Source organism: Euprymna scolopes, chromosome 33, assembly GCF_053919585.1.
Source record: "Euprymna scolopes isolate OS-2025 chromosome 33, ASM5391958v1, whole genome shotgun sequence".
NCBI lineage: Eukaryota > Metazoa > Mollusca > Cephalopoda > Sepiida > Sepiolidae > Euprymna > Euprymna scolopes.
In genome coordinates, this window is record NC_136514.1 from 27984951 (window position 1) to 28007727 (window position 22777).

The 22777-nt window shown below is 31.2% G+C and overlaps 1 protein-coding gene across 1 annotated transcript in view; it reads right to left on the minus strand.

The window, feature by feature from the left end:
- Positions 1-2645: 2645 nt before the first annotated feature.
- The window catches only part of LOC145258176 (uncharacterized), a 28508-nt gene continuing 8376 nt past the window's right edge, over positions 2646-22777 (minus strand). The window contains exons 2-13 of the mRNA XM_080115998.1: positions 17388-17560; positions 15930-16050; positions 14701-14902; positions 12854-12970; positions 12388-12471; positions 11163-11273; positions 9867-9914; positions 8813-9034; positions 8108-8638; positions 6930-7049; positions 4963-5126; positions 2646-4341 (exon numbers count right to left, since the gene is read on the minus strand). Of these exons, the coding sequence (XP_079972124.1) occupies positions 4996-5126; positions 6930-7049; positions 8108-8638; positions 8813-9034; positions 9867-9914; positions 11163-11273; positions 12388-12471; positions 12854-12970; positions 14701-14902; positions 15930-16050; positions 17388-17560 (1860 nt within the window). The 3' untranslated portion in view covers positions 2646-4341; positions 4963-4995. The remainder of the gene's footprint in view (positions 4342-4962; positions 5127-6929; positions 7050-8107; positions 8639-8812; positions 9035-9866; positions 9915-11162; positions 11274-12387; positions 12472-12853; positions 12971-14700; positions 14903-15929; positions 16051-17387; positions 17561-22777) is intronic.

Consider the following 22777-nt stretch of genomic DNA (forward strand, 5'->3'; position numbering starts at 1 on the left):
ACACTTCTAAAACAGATACACAAGTAAAGAAACGTTTATGGTTTGGAGGTGAAAACTGGCCTTAAAAAGTTGTTCATTACACGAGTATATGCAGTATATTTTAAGTCTAACACTATAAAACCATTGCAGGGCACAGTGTAATCTTTTAATATTTACACAAGATATAATTTTTGAGAGGGTGGGGGAAAAAAAAAAAAAAAAAGTTAAAGACTGTTCTAAAAGTATGAACGCTAGATGATTAAATTTTTTTTTTTTACTAAAATCGAAAATCCCTAAACACCCTGAAGTCCATTTTAAGCTTACTCAAAATAAAACATGTTTCTAAGAATGAAGTGTAATGATTTTTTTTTTTTTGCTTAACATTTCTAAATATAAGGTTAAAGGTTACTCAAAATCCTATCTTACCTTCTCTTTTCCATGGCTGCGAGTTGAAACTTTTTTTTTTTTTAAAAAGCTACCTGTCAGCGGAAATGTTAAATGTTTCCATATCTCTCTGCTCTGGGAAGAAACTAACTAGACATTGCCTTTCAACTCTGCTCTGGCTGTGGAAGGATATCTAGTAGTGGATCGTACGGCTTATTAACTTCAAGTCTTTTTTTTTTTTTTTCTACACACAGAAAACAGAAAAAGCTAACTACACAGACAAACACCAAAAGCTAAAAATGCCTCAATACAATCATAAGTTATTTTTTATATCTTCGTTTTTGTTTTTCGCATGTGAAATCTTCATAATATAAAAAAAAAAAAAAAAAAGAATTTATAAGCTAATAAGAGTTTATATTGAAAAAATATCTTCATCCAAAAGAGGAGTTACCATTTTACGATTACTTTCTCTGTTAGAAAGCTATCGAGAATTAAAAAATTTTGATAAGCAAACATTGCAAAACTTTATCTTATAAGGATTTAGACAAAATTAAAAATAAATAAAATAACTCCATCAACATCTAAAATTTTTCGATCCTAAAATAAAAAAAAAATAAAAAATATCAACCTATTAATTTATATAAACTCTCATACCATTTATATATACTATAATAATAAAAAAAAAAGACCATTATTACAATGTTTTAAAATGGTTAGCAATTACTAAAACGAGATAAAAAGGAGGCAGATGCGAATAGTTACAATGAAGACAAGATTGGTGAGCGAATGTAGCAGCATGAGTGTCAAGTTACACGGATGCTGTAAACACGCAAAACTGCAGACAAATTTCAGAGCATAGAGTCCATTAAAAATTTTTTTTTTTTTAAACTTGAAGAAATGCTTCTGATATCTGTGAGTCTGCACACATGTAGAAATATAGACAAAAGCAAAAGAAAGTGGATTTGTTGTCCACCAAGTCTTTAGAAAAAGAAATATGTATATACATACCGACTATCGGAAAAGAATCAAATTACTATTATGTCTTCTACGTTTGTAACAATCAAACCAGTTTGAAGGAGGAAGAGCAGAAACATCAAAAAATATTTTTTTTTGTTTTTCAATTTCTTTTTTCAAAATTTAAGATTTGCATTTTTTTGTATCATAAAAATTCACAATATTATGGACATCAAAAAGTTATTACTTTCCCTACCAATCTCAGAATATAATTTTAGATATATTTCAGATATACAAAAACTTTCTATTAGCCAAATTACGGATAGCAGAAAATGAAGTGAGGAAAAATATCAAGAAAAGCCACAAAAGAGAGTAGAATCTTGACTTGTTTAAAAGACTATATAGTCTATTTGATTAGCCAACTACACTTTGCCATTAACGAGTTCCAATCACTAAAACATGTACATACATGACTATTCTTAAACACTGCCATGGTCTATGCATGTTTTCCGAATAAAATAAAACAAAACCGTCTCCACTCTTAAATAAGTCAGTGTTTTTGTTTTCATTTATATCGATTATATTGTTAATCGACATTTGCTTTCCTATATTTTTTAGATCATTAAAAAAATGCTAAAATATTCGTTCTTAAGATTGAGCCACATTTAACTTTCTTCAAATTAACTACATAATCTGCAACGTATCAAATCACTAAATATCACTTTCATCCTCACAATGTTTAACCTCTTCATTGATTTTATGCATTATCACTTCTGTCACATCAAATATTAACCCATCATTGTAGAAATAGTGAGTAGAAACACTAATTTGAAATGTTGTCTATGTTTTAGTTATTTAATTGGCTTTGCAAGCTCGTTTCCTGATTCAAAACAATTTAAGCCGAACTAAATGAATGACCAAATATTGTGAATTAAACTATTTTATCAATTTTATATTTTTGCACAAAAAATAATTTATGCAACAATCTTGTAAATAATCATTTTAATTAGTAAACCTAATAAAAATTGGTTTGAGTAAAAAAAAAGATTGAGGATTTTAAAGAGGTTATGACCAGAGGTTTCAAACTACCTTTAACAATGCTAGTTTAATGAAATTTTTCTAATTCAAATTTTTAATTCGACTCTTTGAATAGAACCAAACAGATTCTGTGAATCCTTCTTCAAGAATGGTTAGTATTACAAGAATAAACACTCAACTCCAAAAATAAATTTGGTATGGAAGTATTGTATTCAAGATCTTTATTGTTTTAACTCTTTTTTTATATAAAGACATGACACTGCAGACAAAAATAACACATTCTCAAGACCTATGGATTTATAACACTTTATTTAAAAAAAAAAAAAAATTAAAAAATGAAATAAGTAGAAAAAAAAAGTAAAACAACAAAAACAAAGAAACAAGTTTGCTTTTTTTCTTCTTTTTTTCCTTGATATAATGCATGCATGTGTTAATTTGACCGTTTACATGAAATATAGGTGTGAAAAAAAAAAACCCCAAAAAAAAAAAAACGAGTTTTAAGAAACTGACTAGAAAGGAGATATTATTCAGCTATTATAATGATGGTTTATGAAAGAAACAGCTTTATAAAAAAAAAAAAGTCACTGAAAAATATCAGTAGATTTCGATGAATATACATTTTGCTGACAAAAAAAAAAAAAACCCTACTGACACTGTTCATAAAAACTGCAGAATGAGATGATGTTTTTAAAAGCAGTGAAAGACTGGAACCTAATATTTCTTTTGGTTTCTTTATTTTTTTAAAATGATGATTTTACAAACATGGAGTCTTTACAAATGACAATTGGCTCATCACATATTCTAAAAAGAATGAACACAACAATTAGGTGGGAAATAAAATGTTTGAAAGAAACAAAGATTTTTGTTTTTTAATAAAAAAAAAAAAAAAAAAGTGGTAAACAAGTCCATTGTTTGCTGTTTGTGGCCCCCATTGCAGCTCAACATTCAAAGAGGCTTACACAGTCCCGGCATAAATAGAGTCCTAAATCTAGCACCTTTTGCTTGTATGGTAGATTCTAGTGCTGCGGATAGTGGTAAACAGAAAAGCCGCAGTCCAGATGAAAACACACACCATCAACTTCTCAAGTACAAAAAGAGTTCAACACAAGATATAGTAAAGAAACCCTCAATAGAACGGTTGCTACCTAGTACCGCCTAAGTGATGACCACATTCTAATCAGTTTTGAACAGAATTTTTGGAAGAGCTATACACACATATGTAAAAACTTGTCTCCTAATGATATTAATATAGCACACTGGTTAACCTTTTTTAAATGTCCATTTGAACGTTTTTCAGTTCATTTACACAATCTTTTATAACGACAAAAGACTTAAAATACTTTCAGAAAAGTCATCAAATTACACGTTACACTATCCATTTACGATGAAATGTGAAATTTTTTTTTTCATCAACTGTAAAGCATATAAAAATAAATACCTGCACCATCTAGAAATCACTAACACTTTAAATGGTACTTATCTCTGCACAGAAACTATCGGATATACATGCATACATCTGTAAATGTGTTTATTAGCTGCTGATCCAATCGGACAAGGATCCCCTTCTTTCTAAGCAGATGTGCCCGAATGCTGTACATACAAGATGATCGTTGATCAAATTTTCCCCATGCTGCCTGTCAAGTGATGTGAAGACAAGTCCTAAAGATGATGTAATCCTTAGCCTCTACTGGAAATCGAATCATAGAATGGTGTGGAATGTTGACCAATACATATGCTTATGGAGAAGGTTTTTTTTCTTTTTTTTTCTTCAATGTTTTTTTCTTTCTTTTTTTCTTTTATTTAAAAAAAAAAAAAAAAAAAACAATATTCTCTTTCACTGCTGCCCGTCTCCTTGGTAATACTAAGTACAATCCTGCCTCCTGTGTCTCCTCCTCAGTAACACTATAGTGCCTGTTGCCTGTCTCCATGGTAACACTAAGTACAATTCAAGCTAGCTGCCTCCGTTTTCAGCACTGTAAAGCCTGCCTAAACACATCAAATAAAACAGATTAAGAGTGAGTAGAAGCATTTAAAAATAGAGCAACTCTGGACAACTACACACTAACCACTAAAATGACAAAAAATTATTATGTTTTAATTTAAGAAAAAACAAACTTCTTAACTGATACATTTATATTTTGATTTATACTTCTAAAACTATTATTATTACTAATACTACTAACTGGATCGAAGCAATGAAGCAAGCAATTTTGCACAAGACCAAGCTAACTAAAACACCGGACTAAATTTTAAAATTAAAATTGAGTTCAAAATTTAACTTTACCATTTTGCTTTTTTGAAAGATCGTTTCTTAAAAATTCACACTACTTTGTAGATTAAGATTATTTATAAAGGAAAATAAAAATTATTCTGCTCTAAAAATGCTCTCAATATATATATAAAAGCCCTAGGAAATTCCTAGCAGAGGATTAGCAAATATGTTTTAAAAAATACTTATCAAAATTTTATTTTCTAACCGGTAAGCTTCTAGAATTACTGATATCGAGATGTATATCTATCTTTTTAGACGCACACTAAGATATTTCCACTTGAGCGGAATCAGAATTACAAGGGAAAAGGGAGGAAAAAAAAAGAACATTCAAATACCTGAATGTCGAGCTGCTTTTCCACAAGGCATTATTATCGCCTGTAGCTGCCACCACCACCTCCTCCACCACCACCACCGCTACCACCTCCATAGCCGCCACCACCACCTCCTCCATAACCACCACTACTGCCGCCGCCGCCACCACCACCGCTACCATAACCACCTGGTAAAAACAGATAATATACAATTATAAATAGAAATAAACTTAAAAACTGAAATATAAAAATAACTTCACGCATGAAATAAAGAGAATAAAATGCAATGTTTTATTAAAAGGATTGTCTCAATACGCAGCATTTTGAGAGGCTTTTTGATGAAGATTTTAAATAAAAAATATTAACATCTGAATTATTAAAAATAAATAAATCTTCCTTAATTCTATCACTATGTTAAAAAATTTTTTTTTTGTCAAATAAAAGTTTTAAACATGAAAAATATTTGGTATTATATGTATCCGATGCATCTGTTTAGGAGAATTCTTTGATGAAACAAAAGTCTTCTACATTCCAATACTCATCATGAATTGTTTGCAGTATGACAAAATTAATTATTCCAAAGAGATAAAAAAAAGTTAAAGCAAGAGAAGACAAATAAAATCAAGTCAAGGCAGAAATCAGACTTTTAATATATATTTTAATAATCATTTTTAAAATAATTAACATGTCCAATATTTTAAGTGCTATTGGGGAACATCTCGTTTCTATATTTATGAAATCTGGCCTATCTCACTAACAGTAAGATTAAAATGACAAATTCATAGTCACTTTCCTATTAGGTGATAAATGCTGAAAGATTAATTTGCATACTGAACTATCTGTTTTTATCATTTTCAAATTTAATAATTGTTTCCATCTTACTATAACTCACAGTTCTAATGAAGAACATGTCTTATATAATGTATTAAGTTTTAGCACTTGACGTGAAAAAGAATCTTTTTGGTCAATCCAACAGACACTGTATCCGTTTAAATTATTAGATACATTTTTCAGGGTGTTTGCAATGAAGCAATCCAAATTAAAATCCAATCCAAATATCTTGCTGAGTTTTAAAGTTGTAAAAGAAAACACTTTTTAAACTTGGAAATTTACTTTGTGGAATTACCATTTTTTTTTTTTTTTACAAGAGAGTCAACACTTTTCAAGGTCCACTCAAGGATAAGAATGACTGTACAGTGGTTCTCGGGACAATGGCCTAGTAATCATTAGTGGTGGAAATTAGGTATAACAAGAGTTCCACAGAAGCTTTGTTCATGGAATCAGTGTTTAGATTTAGGCACAGATAGAGAGCGGGGGAAGGATTTCAAAGTTAAATGAATATGTGTAAAGCAGGAGTTATCTTTCCCTGCTATCACCACAAAGATTGTATATCGATTATTAAAATGGGATCATAAAAAAAAAAAACATAAAATAATTATAAGGAATATGCTGCTTAATCATTCTTAATAAATGAAAAATATACTAAAACCGAATTAATCAATGCTTGTTTCCCCTAAGACTTTTTTCAGATATGATCCCCAAGTTTGGTGACAGAAAATTTACTATTTTTTTAAAATTAAGTTTCACTTATAACTAGTTGTAATCTACAAATGACCGATTTCTTACCGACTTACTTTCATCCTCACTCAATGTATGGTGCCCCCCCCCCACCAACATTCTCTACAAGTTCATTATTTTCACATGTGTCACTCTTTCTGCATATGTAATAATAAAGGAAAGAATTGGAATAGTTTATGATAAACAAAAGAGAATATTATCACAAGCTGTAACATGATGTTGGAGAGAAAAAAAAAAAAAACAAATATCGTGAGCAGAAAAATACTTTTTGGTTTAAATATTTACAACCTTATAAACTAGTTGTTCTCCCAAATTAAAATAATTCCACGAGTTATTAAAAAAATATCACTCTTTTCTTGTATATATTTGCTTATTTACAGGAATGTTCTCTTAAAATTAAGACGAATAATTACCTCCATAGGGTCCAGATGATCGCTGAGAATAGTTTCCACCTCCACCGGAGCCACTACCTTTAATGGGGCCACCCCCATAGCTGTTACCATAGTTGTTGCCTCCTCGCCAGGTGCCACCACCTAGAATCGATAAGGAGAATTTTTTTTTTAATTAAAGAAGCAATATTGATATTAATTTTTAAACCATGAAAAGAAAAATCTCAAGTTTTAATATTATGAATAACAAGTCGGTATATACATCTTTGAAATATACATAAGGGGCTTTTTTAACAAGGAGATTTGTTATAAAAATATGGTACTTGTACAGTTTGATCAAGACATTCAAAAACGAAAAAAAAAAAAAATATTAAAAAAAAATAGGTTATATTGTACGTATTCATTTTGGACTGAAGATCTTCAGGAAAGAAAGAAAGGAAAAAAAAAAAAGTCTTGATTAAACTGTACAAGTACCAAAAATATTGAAAACTCGGCAACACTGCTTGGATGAAAAATAAAAAATGATTAATGTTTAACGTTTAAATACATTTTTCAGACTGTATAATTAGGTTTAATGTATTCCATTTAAATCTTGCCAAATTAGTAAGCATCGATGAAAATGACAATTTTCAACCAATGCTGAAAACATTTTTCATTGATATTAAAGTGATTAGGTGAAACTTTACTAGATAAAATATCACAAGAATGAGATTTGCATGAAAAAAGACAAAGTTCATAATTTATTTGCATTTTTCAACTAAATTTTTTCAAAAATCAAAAGTAAATTATTTCATTTAAAATTAAAGTTTTCTTTTTAGTCCATAGCAAAAACATTGGTTTATTGATTAAAAGAAATAGATGCGATTGCTAACTGCGTTAAATATTCGGATAAATATGGCCGATCATAAATGCATTAATTCTAAGATTGCTTTTAATTTTTAGAATTTATGCAGCTAACAAAAAAAATAAAAATAAAAAAATAAATCTTTAAATTATGATAAGCAATCATTACCACGTATATATTAGCAATTTGACTGTATAAAAACTATATAAAAAGGTGAAAAAAAGTTTCATTACTAATTTTGCCAAAAACAGGAGACTATTTAAAATTTAAATAAATCTGCTTACAACATTGTATTTTTGCCATATTTGGTCTATTATTCGTTTTCTATAAAGTCTAAGATAAAAAAAAAAATACTTACCAGAGCCTCCACTACTGCCACCTCCAAATCCATCTTGGAAGTCTGAATTACCATAGCCACCTCCAGAACCTCCACCTCCTCCGCCCATACCATAGCCACTGTTGCCACTACCACCACCTCCAGGACCACCACCATAACCCCCAGAACTACCACCTCCACTATTACCATAGCCGCCACCACCACCACCACCACTGCCTCCACCACCGTAGCCACCTCCACCATAGCCACCACTACCGCCTCCGTAGCCACCTTGACCTCCACCACCACTTCCTCCCCCATAACCACCTTGGCCACCACCACCGCTTCCTCCTCCGTAACCACCTTGGCCACCACCACCGCTTCCTCCTCCGTAGCCGCCACCACCACCGCTTCCTCCTCCTCCGTAACCGCCACCACCACCACCGCTTCCTCCTCCGTAGCCGCCACCACCGCTTCCGCCTCCGTAGCCGCCGCCACCACCACTTAAACCTCCATAGCCGCCACCACCACTTCCTCCTCCGTAGCCAGCTGGCCCACCGCTGCCTCCTCCTCCTCCTCCGTAGCCAGCTGGCCCACCGCTGCCTCCTCCTCCATAGCCACCTGGGCCACCACCACCACTTCCTCCTCCATAGCCACCTGGGCCACCACCACCGCTTCCTCCTCCATAGCCACCTTGGCCACCACCCCCACCGCTTCCTCCTCCGTAGCCACCACCCCCACTTCCACCTCCGTAGCCACCTGGACCTCCACCACCACTTCCGCCTCCATAACCACCTGGGCCGCCACCACCACCACCACCATAACCACCAGGACCACTTGGGCCGGAAGGACCACCAGGTCCACCGCTGCCACCTCCATAGCCACCACCTCCTCCTCCTCCATAACCACCTTGACCACCACCGCCATAGCCACCTTGGCCACCACCACCACCACCGCCTCCAAAGTTTCCTGGAATATAGGATAAAAAAATAAAAATAAATAAAAAATTTTTAAAAAGTCAGAAAAAATCATTTACTATCATAAATAAAAACATGAACAAAGAATTTATGGATTTCAAGAATCTGTAAATTGCAAATCTTTGAACATCTCTTGAAAACCCATAGACAATTCTAAAAGATAAAAGAACGATACATAGACAAAACAAACAGCAAAGCTTTTTATACTGCTGTAAAATCAGATACTTTATATAGTGTAAGACAGCAGAGATGGACTCTTTTCATAACATGACTGAAATCAACTAGAACACCACGACATAATACAAGACACCTGTTGCACAAGAATACTAACATTTTATTAGCTATCATCATTAATACAACTATTTCATATTTTAAAGATTCTACTTGTATCTTTTTTTACTTAAATTTTTAAAAATATTTCTTAGGCAGAAAACTACTGTTTATTTCTAGTACTTTGCAAAAGGTTACAGAACAAGCCGATCAACCACAAGTCTTACATTGTATTAGAATACTAAGCTTCCATAATTTGTGTTGATTTAAAATAATTAAAAAAGAATCATGCTAAACTGTGCTGATATTGTCACTCTTTTAAAATGTTTGAAATTTTAACTACAACATAAAAGTACCTGAAGAAGTCCAGAAACTAGAAATGTGTGTGAACATGAAAGCAAGATTGGGAAAAACATCCAAAATGATATCATTATATTTTAACAGTTAATAATCATAATATATTCTTTGGTAAACAATTATTTTGAAAAGGGGACAGATTACTATTTGAGAGAATTTGCTTGTATTATCGGAAAAGATCAAAGGGAAATACTAACCAGGTGGACCACCCCAGTTTCCACCGCCACCACTTCCTCGAGATGGGCCTGCAGAAGTCATAAAACTCAATAGTCAGATATGACTGCTTGGTGAATTATTTAAGTAAAAGTTATAATTCAAAAGGCAACACATCTTTAATTTCAATTGCTACATTTAATTTAGGTTAAAGAGGACAAAATTAAAATAATCTATTCAATATGTAAAAAATTTTTTTTTTTCAAGTCTTAAAGATTTGAAATTGATATTTGGTTTTATGGCAAGTAAAACTTCATACCAAAACTAAAAATATTCAGTTTAAAGATAATTTTTTGTTAACCTCTTACATTCTCTCTCATATATATATATATATATATAAAATACACACACACACACACACACACATATTTTATGTATAATTATACTTATATTTTTTTTTTTAGGTTTAGTTTGGAAAAATGGATTTTGCTGAACTGTAATTGTATTTACCCTGGTAGGTTGAGCTGGGTGAAAATGAATTTGTGTGGTAAATTTATTTTCAACTTACAAATTTGTTGAAGAGTTCTCTAAAATTGTTTACTTCTTAATATCCTTTTAGAGTTTGATAAAAGTTCCAACAATCAAGTGATCTGTTATACTGATAATCTCTCTTAACATCTGATACCTATTGAGGACTCTTCGTGTGTTAGCAATTAAAGTATTGCTTACATGGAGGCAAACCAGTATTACTTATTGCCTTCTGGTTTTCATGGTTTCAATCTAACGTACTCCAATAGTATGTTTCAGATTCTGTAGTTTGTTGTTTGTGCAAGTTCATTATTTTTTAGCATGTTTGTAATCCGTTCGTTCATTATGATTCCAGACTCAGTACGTGATACTTTTGAGTTAAATCTTGCAAAACCAAATTCACTTTGGCGATGGCTGCAATATTTTTGTATCAACAAAAAAGGAATATTAAGCCAATCATATGCCCATCATTCAAGCAGAAAAACTATGGATATAATTTATGCAATAATTATAACATACATTTCAAATAATTTATATAACAATCACCTATTTTTGTGATCTATTCGATTGAGTGTATTTCTAATTTTTTTTTTCTAGTCAAGCAAAGATTTCTGAAAATGTAAGATTTCACTTATTTTTGCCTTCCATTTTTATTCAAAATTTGTATTATACACAAGAAAATATGGTATGTGAAAAGATATTATCATTTTGTATTTACCATCAAGTCAGATTTACGTTTAGAGAAAACTATTAAAATAAAAAATAGTAAAATAAGATCTTAAAAGATGAATGGAGATAGAAATATTTTGTACCTCCTCCATATCCTCCACCGCCGCCTGAGCCAAAGTTACCGCCACCACCACCACCACCACCTCCTCCATATCCACCACCAAAACCTGGTGACCAGTCACCATCAGGCCCACCTGTAAGAAAAGTCAGATTTTTCATTCATCATCTAACATAAATACAGCCATCAACAAATCCTTTGGAACCGTATGTATGACTGTTGGAATAACACAAAACACCCATAATTGTATAAAACTGGAAAAACGTTTGATTTAGGGGGATGTGTGATACGATGGTGAAATTAGTGGTTTCTTCTACCAAGCTCGACCACCTCACATTTACTGATGATGTTTTTGAGGCAGCCCCCAACCTCTGTTCTTTTAGAAAAACCTTTTCCCACATTTAGTTGAAAATTCCGTTTTGTCACAAGGTTTTTAAACCTATATAACATGCTGATAAAAAGAGCCAACAGTTAATAAAGCGGAACTTATTTACTCTGCTGACTAAGTATATATTGGAGATTGTTTCTCAATCTGCTATCCGATAATATCAGATAGCTACGGAGTAGTTTAAAATTCCTATCTTTGCTAATTATAAGCTATTTTTCAAATTATCAATATTGGAACAGTAGAATGGAGTCAGACTAGATTAGTTTCAATTGAGAAAATTCTGATTAACAAATATTAAAAAAAAAAAAAAAAAAATGAAAGGGAAGGTATTGCCTTGCCAAAGATGATCATTAAAAAACACCATTTTGGGTCATCTTAAAAAGAGAAATAAAATGCAAACGCAATTAAATTCTCAAATTAAAATTTGTTTCATTGACCATGTGGATAATGACATTGATAGAAATTAAAAGGTGACTTTAGTCCAGAGTTCAAATCCCACTGATGTGTCTCGGTTAGGATGAAACACGTGGACATTAATAATATTTAAAAAATTTGGGCAGCTGTTCAATGTAAAAATAGCTATAAAGCAATAATTTTGATCAGTTATTTCTGATAAGTTTGATTTTATTATTTCAAAATTTGGCTTTTCTTTTTTTTTTCAAATGATTTGTTAGAAAAAATACATTTGTCAATCGAGATGAAATGGATACTCTCGTAGATAAACAGAAAATAAAAAACATTTAAAATTGTGTTGCATCTTAATTTAATTTTTGTTTCATTTTGAAGTAAAAAAAAATAAAAATAAAAAAATATTTTTTAAAAAGCAAATTATTAATTGAAAAACCCTGAATACAGAACTCACCTCTTCCACCACCCATACCTCCACCGCCCATACCAGGGCCATCACCACCTCGACCACCCATTCCTCCACGTCCACCTCTGGGACCTGAGGGGGGAAAAAAAGAAAAAAAAAAGGAAATTACAAGTTTTTATAAAATTAGACAATCTATGATTCATTGAATCAGTATTTGCTATAATTAAATGTTTAAGAATTTCTAAAATGCTTTCAGAAATATTAGAAACAAACATCCAAGATTACGAATGGTTGCTTCTGTTTTAAACAAATATTTGTGAAATTCAAGATAACTTAAATCTCTCCTCTGAAGAGATTCACCCCAACTCACAATTTTTTTTTATTTGCATATATCAAAATAATGTAAACTTCTGATCCTTGAAATAAAATCATTGAACGAGAAAGAAACAACTATCCTGAAAATAATTAAATTTAAATTTTTAATGAGATTCAAAAAAATTTTAAATTATCTTACCACCACCATCTCTACCACCAAATCCAGGGCTACCCATCCTATTGTTGTTCATCTCAGAGCGAGACAAGGCTTTCTTCACTTCAATTTGTTTACCATTTAAGCTCATGTATTTTTTCACTATAAAAAAATAAAAAATAAATAAAATCTAAGCATGTCATCATACAAAAAAGGGCATCTATATATATAAAAGGCAAAAGTGAAGTGCACGTTTTGTATGTCCAGCAAAGGCTTTTTTCACGGGCGTTATCAGGTACTATGTTTTAGAACTTTTCATATACTCCCTGGATCATAATATCTACGATTTGCAAAGGGTCGTCGTCTCTAGGTTTATTTTGATCAACTTTTATAACATTCACGCTATTCCATCCTCTCGCATGTTTATGGTTTTCGTATAAAAGCGAAACTAATCAGAAGCGAAGGCAACTTCTTGGCTTTTCCACGAGGATGTCCAGAAAGCAATTAGCTTTGATTAATGTGGGGGAGGGGGAACCCCTCATATCAGGCAATTGCTATTCATTTGGACACTCCCTTTTTATGGGGAACTGGTTTTTACCCCCCCCCCCCACATTGTAAGGAAACAAATGAAACAGCGGACAGCTAAACTGGCCTTCAGCCAACCTTCATTTCTGCACCTGAGTATTCACTTAGCAAGTCAACTTTTTGATCGACAATGCTATACTTGAACGCTTTTCACTTCCTATGACCTTGCAGCATAGCAGTAAGATGTTACGTTTTCTTTCACTTTATTTTCCTTTCGTGTCACGGATTCGAGCCTGCCTGACTACCAATTCTTTTACACCTTCAAACACCCAAGCAATGCCGAGTAACCCAGCTAGTTTCATTGACGAAAACAGATTTTTGTTTTCTTTGGAGAGAAAAAAAAAAAAAAAAAAGGTTAAATCAAAAGTTCTCAAAAGAGTTTATGAACTTCACTGAGATATGTTATTTGTGGAGAAAGAGAAAGTCTAAAAATTCAGTCATGTAAATTTTATTTTTACTTCGATCACATACTATTTTATTTTTTTAAAAAGTTGTTTGAAAGTATATATTTACAAAATTATTATGAAACGGTGCTTGAACTCCAGTGCATAAAATAAAACTAGATCATTTGTGACACATTGAACTAATATTTATTTATATACATTACTAGTTGGTATACTCAACCAATCTGCTTATATAATTTGTCATATCTAAGTTAATTTTCCGATAAAATTAGAGTAAAATAATTATGTCTCAATTGAATTGATTCCCTTTCACTCCTTTACCTGCTAAGTTGAAAAATGCAAGATTCTTCTGTAATGGCAAAATTATTTTTTCTAAAAAGATGTTAAATCTAAATACATTTTTCTTAGGAAAAAGGACCAGTTACCCCTGCCCCACCAGCAAATCACAACCAAACATTGTCATTTTAGTTAATATATTACATAAAAATTTTACATTGGTTGATTGTCATGTTTTTACAAGTATAACAAAGAATGGTGATAGACCTGCCCCATTTTACATATTTATATCATTTCAAATATGGCTAAAAGTTGAATTCATTTTATAAAAACAAAAACTACTGGACGAATTTGCATAATTTTTGTGAACAGTATTTTTCCTCACAACTAAGTACATCTTTCACCATCAATTCCTGCATGTTTTGTTTGATGACATCCATATTTAATCTAGGTGTAACCATGGAAACAAACTAGTCATTTTTTTTTTTTTAAATCATTAAATTAAAAATTTTAAATATTCTAAATATACATTGTTAAAAAAGTTACAAAAAATAGGTCCATGGCATAACAAAGGTACTATGTTGACAGATAAAATAAAGTTCAGCCGAGATGAAATGAGTTACTTACATACTAGTTTATCGACGGTATCATAATCTTCAAATGAAATGAAACCAAATCCCCTTTTCTTTCCAGTGGCTTTATCACTGATCAAATCAATTGTAGAGATTTTACCATGAGGCTCAAATAGTTCTCTCAACTGATCATCTGTGGTGTCTTCTCTCAGACCACCCACAAACATTTTCTTCACAGTCCCTTGAGATTCGGCATCCTATCAACAAAAAGAAAATCAATTTTACGTTTGGTTGTTTATAAAGCAACAAACCCTTTTATAGGTTATTCAACATTTTGTTTATATACACACAAGAGCACAAATTGCAGAGGAGTTTATTGTTTTAATTAAATTTTCATGACACTCATTTGAACTCATGACACCAAACTTTAAATGTTAATTTAATATAACTATTTGATACTTTCAAAAATGTCTAATAAAATTGTAGCAAGTTCATTTCTCACTTCTACATTTTTTTTTAAAACTATTAAACGATTATTTATTGAAATAAAAAATGCAATATTATTAAAGTAAAATATAAAAAATCTTATTAAAAACTGTATTAAATCCACGAGAATGCATTTTGATTTATTTGTAAACAATTCAGCTATTTTAGCATTCTTTTGTTACAAATTCTATGTTTGTTAAAAAAAAAAAACAAAAAAAAAAACGTTTTTTTAAAACTTAAAAGAAACTTACAAAAAGCTTCTAAAACATGCGAATTTGCCAAGAATTTTAAAGCCAGTCTCGTACATTAAATTTTATTGGTAGATTAAAACACTCCTAAAATTAGTTACAGCTTTATAACAATTTGGTTCAAATGATTTAATAATCAAACAATACCGTCTAAATCCAATTAAAAAGTAAATAAAATAAAACAGTATAAATAAAAAATCTCCAAGGTAGATATAGTTACTTCTAAATTCCCATGATAAACAGATTATCTTTAATAATTAAAATGACTACCTTAAAGTTACTACCATGAAAATTTTCAAACCTTTTAACTGTTGAATATGAATTAATGTTTGGTTTTAAAGTCTAAGACGACAAAAGTCAGTTTGTGCTCCTAAACAAAAAGAAAAATAATTTTATCACACCCTTTAATTGCATGAAAGAAGCAAAATCTACCTGTAACTATTCTTAAATTGATCAGGAATTAAAATTTTCATTTAAACTTTTACTGAATGTATAAAGTAATAAAATAAAAAAATTGTAAAAAAGGTTGGCACAAAACGTTTCAACTTACATCTCTTGGCATAGCCCTTTTCGTCTCAACTTCACGATTGTCAAGGACATGAGGACGGTGTTTCTGGGCTTCATCGACTTCGTTTACAGTCTTGTAAGTAATAAACCCAAACCCTCTCGACCTTTAAAAAGAAAATTTTAGAGATTTGTCAAGAATTAATTCTTAATCTAACAAAAAAAAGAAGAAGAAAAAAAACAAAACAAAAAAAAAAACAAAAAGATTACCTATATATAAATTGTATACAAGAGCACACAATAAGTCGAGCTTGTAATAAAAAGATTGCATGTAAGCTTTAATAAATTTGTATCTTGTAAAATGTAAAATTTGTATCTTGTAAAATGACACCATGGATCATCAGATTACTTTAAAAATATGATATGTCAATGTCATGAGCCAAGTTTTTTTTACAAGTCATTTTCTCAATTTTACACAGTGTTTAAAATAAACACAAATTTGTTTTCTAAGTCATTGATTTTGTTGTAAATTACAATATTACTGTTTATAGTTCAAGTTTTCCTTTTAATACTAGACTACCTGTGACTCACTTGGCCAGTATTTGTTATATATATGGAAGCCTTTTAGAATTTTAAAGTGTTTTTCTAAATAGTTAATATAACATGCTTTTACAAGGATGGGAAAAAACATAGAACGCTATTTACAATATCTTTTATACATTTATCTTGATTAAAAAAATACAGTAACATTAGCCTAATGCAACATAACTGGGCGCATTTAAACAGGTTCACACTGTTACTATAATAAACTTATGATATACTCTAAGTATCTTCCTTTTAATTTACATCATTCCATTTCTCAACATTTATGCCCCCCCCCCCTCCCAAAAAAAACCCCGGTACTTGTACAGTTTAATCAAGACATTAAAAAATGAAAATACCGAAAAAAAAAAAAAAGAAAAAGGTTATATTGCATGTATCCATTATGGAACGAAGTTCTCCGAAAAAGAATTTCACTTAATTTCATCAAGTAGCTTTTTTTACAACGAAAAAACAATTTGTTATGATACTGAGCAAAAGGTTTGATTTTTAGGAAGAAAAGCTAGAATTAAAGATGGGGAGGGAATATCCGCTTTTTACATGGAGTTATCTTCTCATGGCGTGTTCAACAAATTCCATAATGGCCAACTTCAACGCGCTCTCATAAGAACATGTTTTTCCGCTGTAAAAAAATACTCAATCAAATTAAATTTTTTTTCAGAGATCTTCAGTCCAAAATGGATACGTACAATATAACCTTTTTTTTTTTTTTTTCTTCGATATTTTCATTTTTGAATGTCTTGTACCAAAAAATCTATGCATGGATGAAAAATGGCAAACAAGAAAATTAAAAGTGATATAAGAAAATGACACTAAAATTAATTTAAATTGTCTATAATTATGCAAATGCACATGAGAAAATCCACATCTACTATAAAGGAAGGAAAGAGGTGCGGGTACTTACCATTTGGTCTTGGGGTCCCTCATGACCACACAGTCAACGATTTCACCCCATTTAGAGAAGTGCTTTTTCAAACTATTTTCATTGGTATCATAACTTAGACCACCAATGAAAAGCTTACGGAATTTTTCAGAATCAGGTCCATCATCAAAATGTTTCCGACCTCGCCTAGAAAACTGAAACAATATTTCTCATTAATTAACAAACAATCTATAAAAAAAAAAAAAAAAAATTCGTTTTAAGTCTAACAATATTTAGGAAAACCTATTTACTAAAAAACCTGTCAAGCCAACAAATGACAGGAAAGTTACATTTCTGAAACAAAATTTGAATTTGGACAAAAAAGGGAGGAAGTAGACTTTTTTTTATATCATTCTTAAATCAATTCTCACTTGAATATAGTTTTTATTTGTGCAACTATTTTATATTCTTCAATGTTATACCTCCATTGATTTTTATTTTTTGGCGATTATTTAAGTGTTTCACATTAGAAATTTTTTGACTAGTAAATTTTGAAATAAATTCCAATAAAATTCCTGATAATAATGGTATATATAATAAGTAGGATTCAGATAGTCAGAAGTCAGGTTTCATCTTTTGGCTTAACTTGTTTGCAATTGACTTAAAAATTTTAACAAGTTTATATGTTAGTTATTCTATAGGCCTACTCAAGTTATGAGGGTATGCATATAGGTATTGAGATCTGTAGGCCATATTCAATTACATAAAAAGCAGAGGCTCAGTTTGTGGACTATGTTTCCTCACCAGAGTAACTGAATAAATTGTAATCTAATGTGGTTGCACAAAAACGCACAGGCATTGTATACACATTCTAACAAATGAGTGGCGAAAATCATTGCCACAACAATTTTTTTTTTTTTTTTGGCAATTCTTTCTTTAGAAGCCAACTGAAACTCTTTGATACTCCAAGAACAGGCTCCATACCTTCCCCAGAGTATTAATTTCCTTCAGTTATCAGGTCTTTAACCACATTTAGCATTACAAACTATTGCCTGTAATAACAGATTAAAATCTAATTAGATTTTTTCGCTGTTAACTATACTGCACTTTCACAATTTCATAGATAAAAAAAATATCAGCTATTTGGTTAATTTTTACATTAGGTCCACCTCCGCAATTTTTAACATGGGGAGATTAGAGGTGTTTACTCCGAAAGCCATTCTTAACATGGCGAGGTTGGGGGTGTTTTATTGCGAAAGCCGTTCTTAACGCGCGCGCATAGACGAATATGGCCACCAGTGAATTACAGTCCATAATACAGATCTTTATATCCCCAAAAATTACTTGTCTCTGCAATAATTTAAATGAATTATATTCAGCATAGTTGAAAACTTATAAAACTCGTCATTTTAAAGAAATGTAAAAGAGAAAAATACCATTTTTTTTTTTAATCTAAAATTTAAAAAAAGTTAATAGAATTTAAAATGTAAATACCAAATTAAAAAAAAAAAGTAGTTATTTTATTTATTTATTTTATTTCAGGTTAAAAATCAAATTCTTAAAACTATAAATGAAAACGTATTTTTACGATATTGCAAACGATATTTTTAATCTTTAAGAAAAAAATGTTCCTACTACCGGCGTTATTATGTACTTTTCTTTTTTGGAATTTTGAAAGTTGAATAATTATGGTATAGTTTAGTCATTAAACTGAACTTAATTGTTATAAAAACTATAAAGCAATTGTTATTAAAGTAATTAGAACTTGATTTTTTTTTTAATACACGAGGATTCTTGGTTCTTATGCACTTTTGTTACCGCGCTATTTTAAAAAATAGTATTTTCAAGTTAAATTCAAGCTTTACGTTATCTTTTCTATTAAATTCCAGTAAAGTAGAGAATAGTTAGAAAGCACCCTCCCCATGTTAAGAATGGCTTTCTAAATAATAACGTTATTTCAGCACGGTAACAAAAGTGCATAAACACCGGATTTTTAAAAGAAGCTTTGAAGCTACTTTAAATGACTTTCTATTCGACAGTTTTTAATATAAAGTCCTTTTTTTCTATTAACAAAAAAAAAAAAAATGACTTGTGTATGACAGAAGAAACCGAAATGCATCTTATAATTATTTTATTTTAATGAATTTTTATGAAATAAAACGTCTAAGTCACGCAAGAACGAGAAATACATACGTTCGAGAAGGGGGGGGGGTCACGTTTTTTTTGTTTTTTTTAATTACGATTAAAAAGTGAAAATAGAATTAAAGCAATATAAGAGGAATAAAATCGCCAAATTTAAATCTGAAAAAGAACCGTTAAACGTTGAATGAGAAAATGGTCGTCAGTAGGAGGAACCTTATTTTCGCCTTTTAGTAGTTGCTCGTCTTCAGATTCCTTAATCGCTTTCGACCATTTAAAAATAAACCATTCTTTCCTTTTGAACGAATCGTTCTTTAATATAAATTTTAACGACTTTCTTTACATTCAAAAACAATTACATTTTTTTGTTGAAAAACATCGTAACGGATTAAGACAAAGGATTTTCTCAAAAAAATTATTTTTTCTAACGGTTACTTTCTACGTCAAATTACACAATTTTTCTTTTTACGTTGGGGTCTGGCACTAATATATATTATTTTTTTGATTTTACGAGGTAAGTGTTCGGTTTACGACGATTTGCGAAGTCAGGTTTTTAGATTATTTACTTTTTATTATAAATTTAGTATTTGGAATTTCCGACTGATGATTTTTTTTTTTTAAAGTTACTAAAATTTGAATTTTTATATATAAAAAAAATTCGATTAGAAATCCCTGGATATTCAAATCAATCACAATCGATATATTTATTCCACATTCACTTTGAATGTAAGTGATTATAAATATACATATATTTGTATGGTGAAAAGAAATACATAACCTTTAAAATATTTTAGAATTCATCAGTTTAAATAGGATCATTAAATATTTTGGAATTTGTTTATTTAAATATATATTAAATAGGGTCATTTGCCCTATTTAAATATATATTAAATAGGGTGATTTGCTTAAAATTGCTAATTTATCTTTGATCGTCGGTGCCTGGGTTGAGGGTAGAGAAAAATATTCCCTAAAATATTATATTTACATTTTTTTAAAAATTCCTTTTAGTTTTCTGTATTGGATTTTAATAAATATTCGATTAAAAAATTAAAAAAAAAAAATCAATGCTTATGTATTTATTTCACTGATACAAAGATTTCATTTTTCATGGAGATTTAATCAAATTATTCTGAATCACTATTTAATTTAAAACTGAGGAGTCATTTTCTAACTTACAAACGGGCAATAATTAACTTGAATAAACAAGATAAAATAAATAATTGTAATTTTTTTTTAAGATTAGGATAACGATGGATTGACATGAATGTACTTTTTCTTCGTTTCAAAGAAAAGTTTCTTTTTTAAGAAAATAGACAAAAGATAATCATTGTTAAAAGAAATTAAAAAATCGTATTTTTTTAAGCCACAAAATATAGATTTTACTTAGATTTTTTAATTAGAAAAGAAAATACGGAGTTAAAAAAATGCACATTTTTAGAATAAAAATGAACTTTTCCAAGTATTTATCTTTTTTTCAAAAGTACTCATAAAAATAGCTAGTTAAAAACGTCAACACATGTAAGTTACGTAGCGATTTAATGTTTTTTTTTTTAAAATTCATTATGAAATGTGTAACAACAACAACTATACTTACAAATTAACTTATTTAAATTCAAACAGTAAATGAGTTTTAAGGCAAAAAATGCAATTAGAAAACGTTTGTAAATGCCCGAAAAGATGGTAGTTTCTAAAACCGGCAACGTTGCGTGATTCAATTCCAAATGAATACTTGACAAAAGTTTTGAACAGTTCTGATGAATTTATTTGTGTAATTCAAAATTAAAATACGGTTATCCGAGAATCTAGAAGAACGGAAATAAAGGCTTTGCGACAAAGCGTAAGATCTTTTTTTTACATTAGACATTTTTTATTATTAATAAAGACGGAGGGGGGAGGACAGAGGAAAAACTGAGAAAGAGAGAGGGAGAAGTGAGCGTCAGGAAATGAAAACGAGGCAGGTGTTTGAAGGCTTTACATTTGCTCTAATTTTCATTTTTTTCTTAAATATAAAACGGAATAAACACTTACTGCCTTTTAGATTTGTTTTCTTAGTTACTTTTTACAATATTAAAAATATATAGCTTTAACTAAATACACTAAAGAAATAATCAAATTTTGTTTATTTTGCAATCAGGGATAAATACTTGATTTAATAAAATACTAAGTTGGGGAAAATAGAGAGAGAGAGAGATAGAGAGAGAGAGATAGAGAGAGAGAGACAAGACACAAAGAGAGAGAGAAAGAGAGAGAGAAAGAGAGAGACAAGACACAAAGAGAGAGAGAAAGAGAGAGACAAGACACAAAGAGAGAGAGAAAGAGAGAGACAAGACACAGAGAGAGAGAAAGAGAGAGACAAGACACACAAGACAGAGAGAGACAAGACAGAGAGAGAGAAAGAGAGAGACAAGACACAGAGAGAGAGAAAGAGAGAGAGACAAGACAGAGAGAGAGAGAGAGACAAGACAGAGAGAGAGAGAGACAAGACAGAGAGAGAGACAAGACAGAGAGAGAGACAAGACAGAGAGAGAGACAAGACAGAGAGAGAGAGACAAGACAGAGAGAGAGAGAGAGACAAGACAGAGAGAGAGAGACAAGACAGAGAGAGAGAGAGAGAGAGAGAGACAAGACAGAGAGAGAGAGAGACAAGACAGAGAGAGACAAGAGAGAGAGAGAGACAAGAGAGAGAGAGAGAGTGAGAGAGAGACAAGACAGAGAGAGAGAGAGACAAGACAGAGAGAGAGAGAGACAAGACAGAGAGAGAGAGAGACAAGACAGAGAGAGAGAGAGAGACAAGACAGAGAGAGAGAGAGACAAGACAGAGAGAGAGAGAGAGACAAGACAGAGAGAGAGAGAGAGAGACAAGACAGAGAGAGAGACAAGACAGAGAGAGAGAGACAAGACAGAGAGAGAGAGAGACAAGAGACAGAGAGAGAGAGACAAGACACAGAGAGAGAGAGAGAAAGAGACAAGACACAGAGAGAGAGAGAGAAAGAGACAAGACACAGAGAGAGAGAGACAAGACACAGAGAGAGAGAGAGAGAGACAAGACACAGAGAGAGAGAGAGAGAGAGAGAGAGACAAGACACAGAGAGAGAGAGACAAGACACAGAGAGAGAGAGACAAGACACAGAGAGAGAGAGACAAGACAGAGAGAGAGAGAGAGACAAGACACAGAGAGAGAGAGACAAGACACAGAGAGAGAGAGAGAGACAAGACACAGAGAGAGAGAGAGACAAGACACAGAGAGAGAGAGAGACAAGACACAGAGAGAGAGAGAGACAAGACACAGAGAG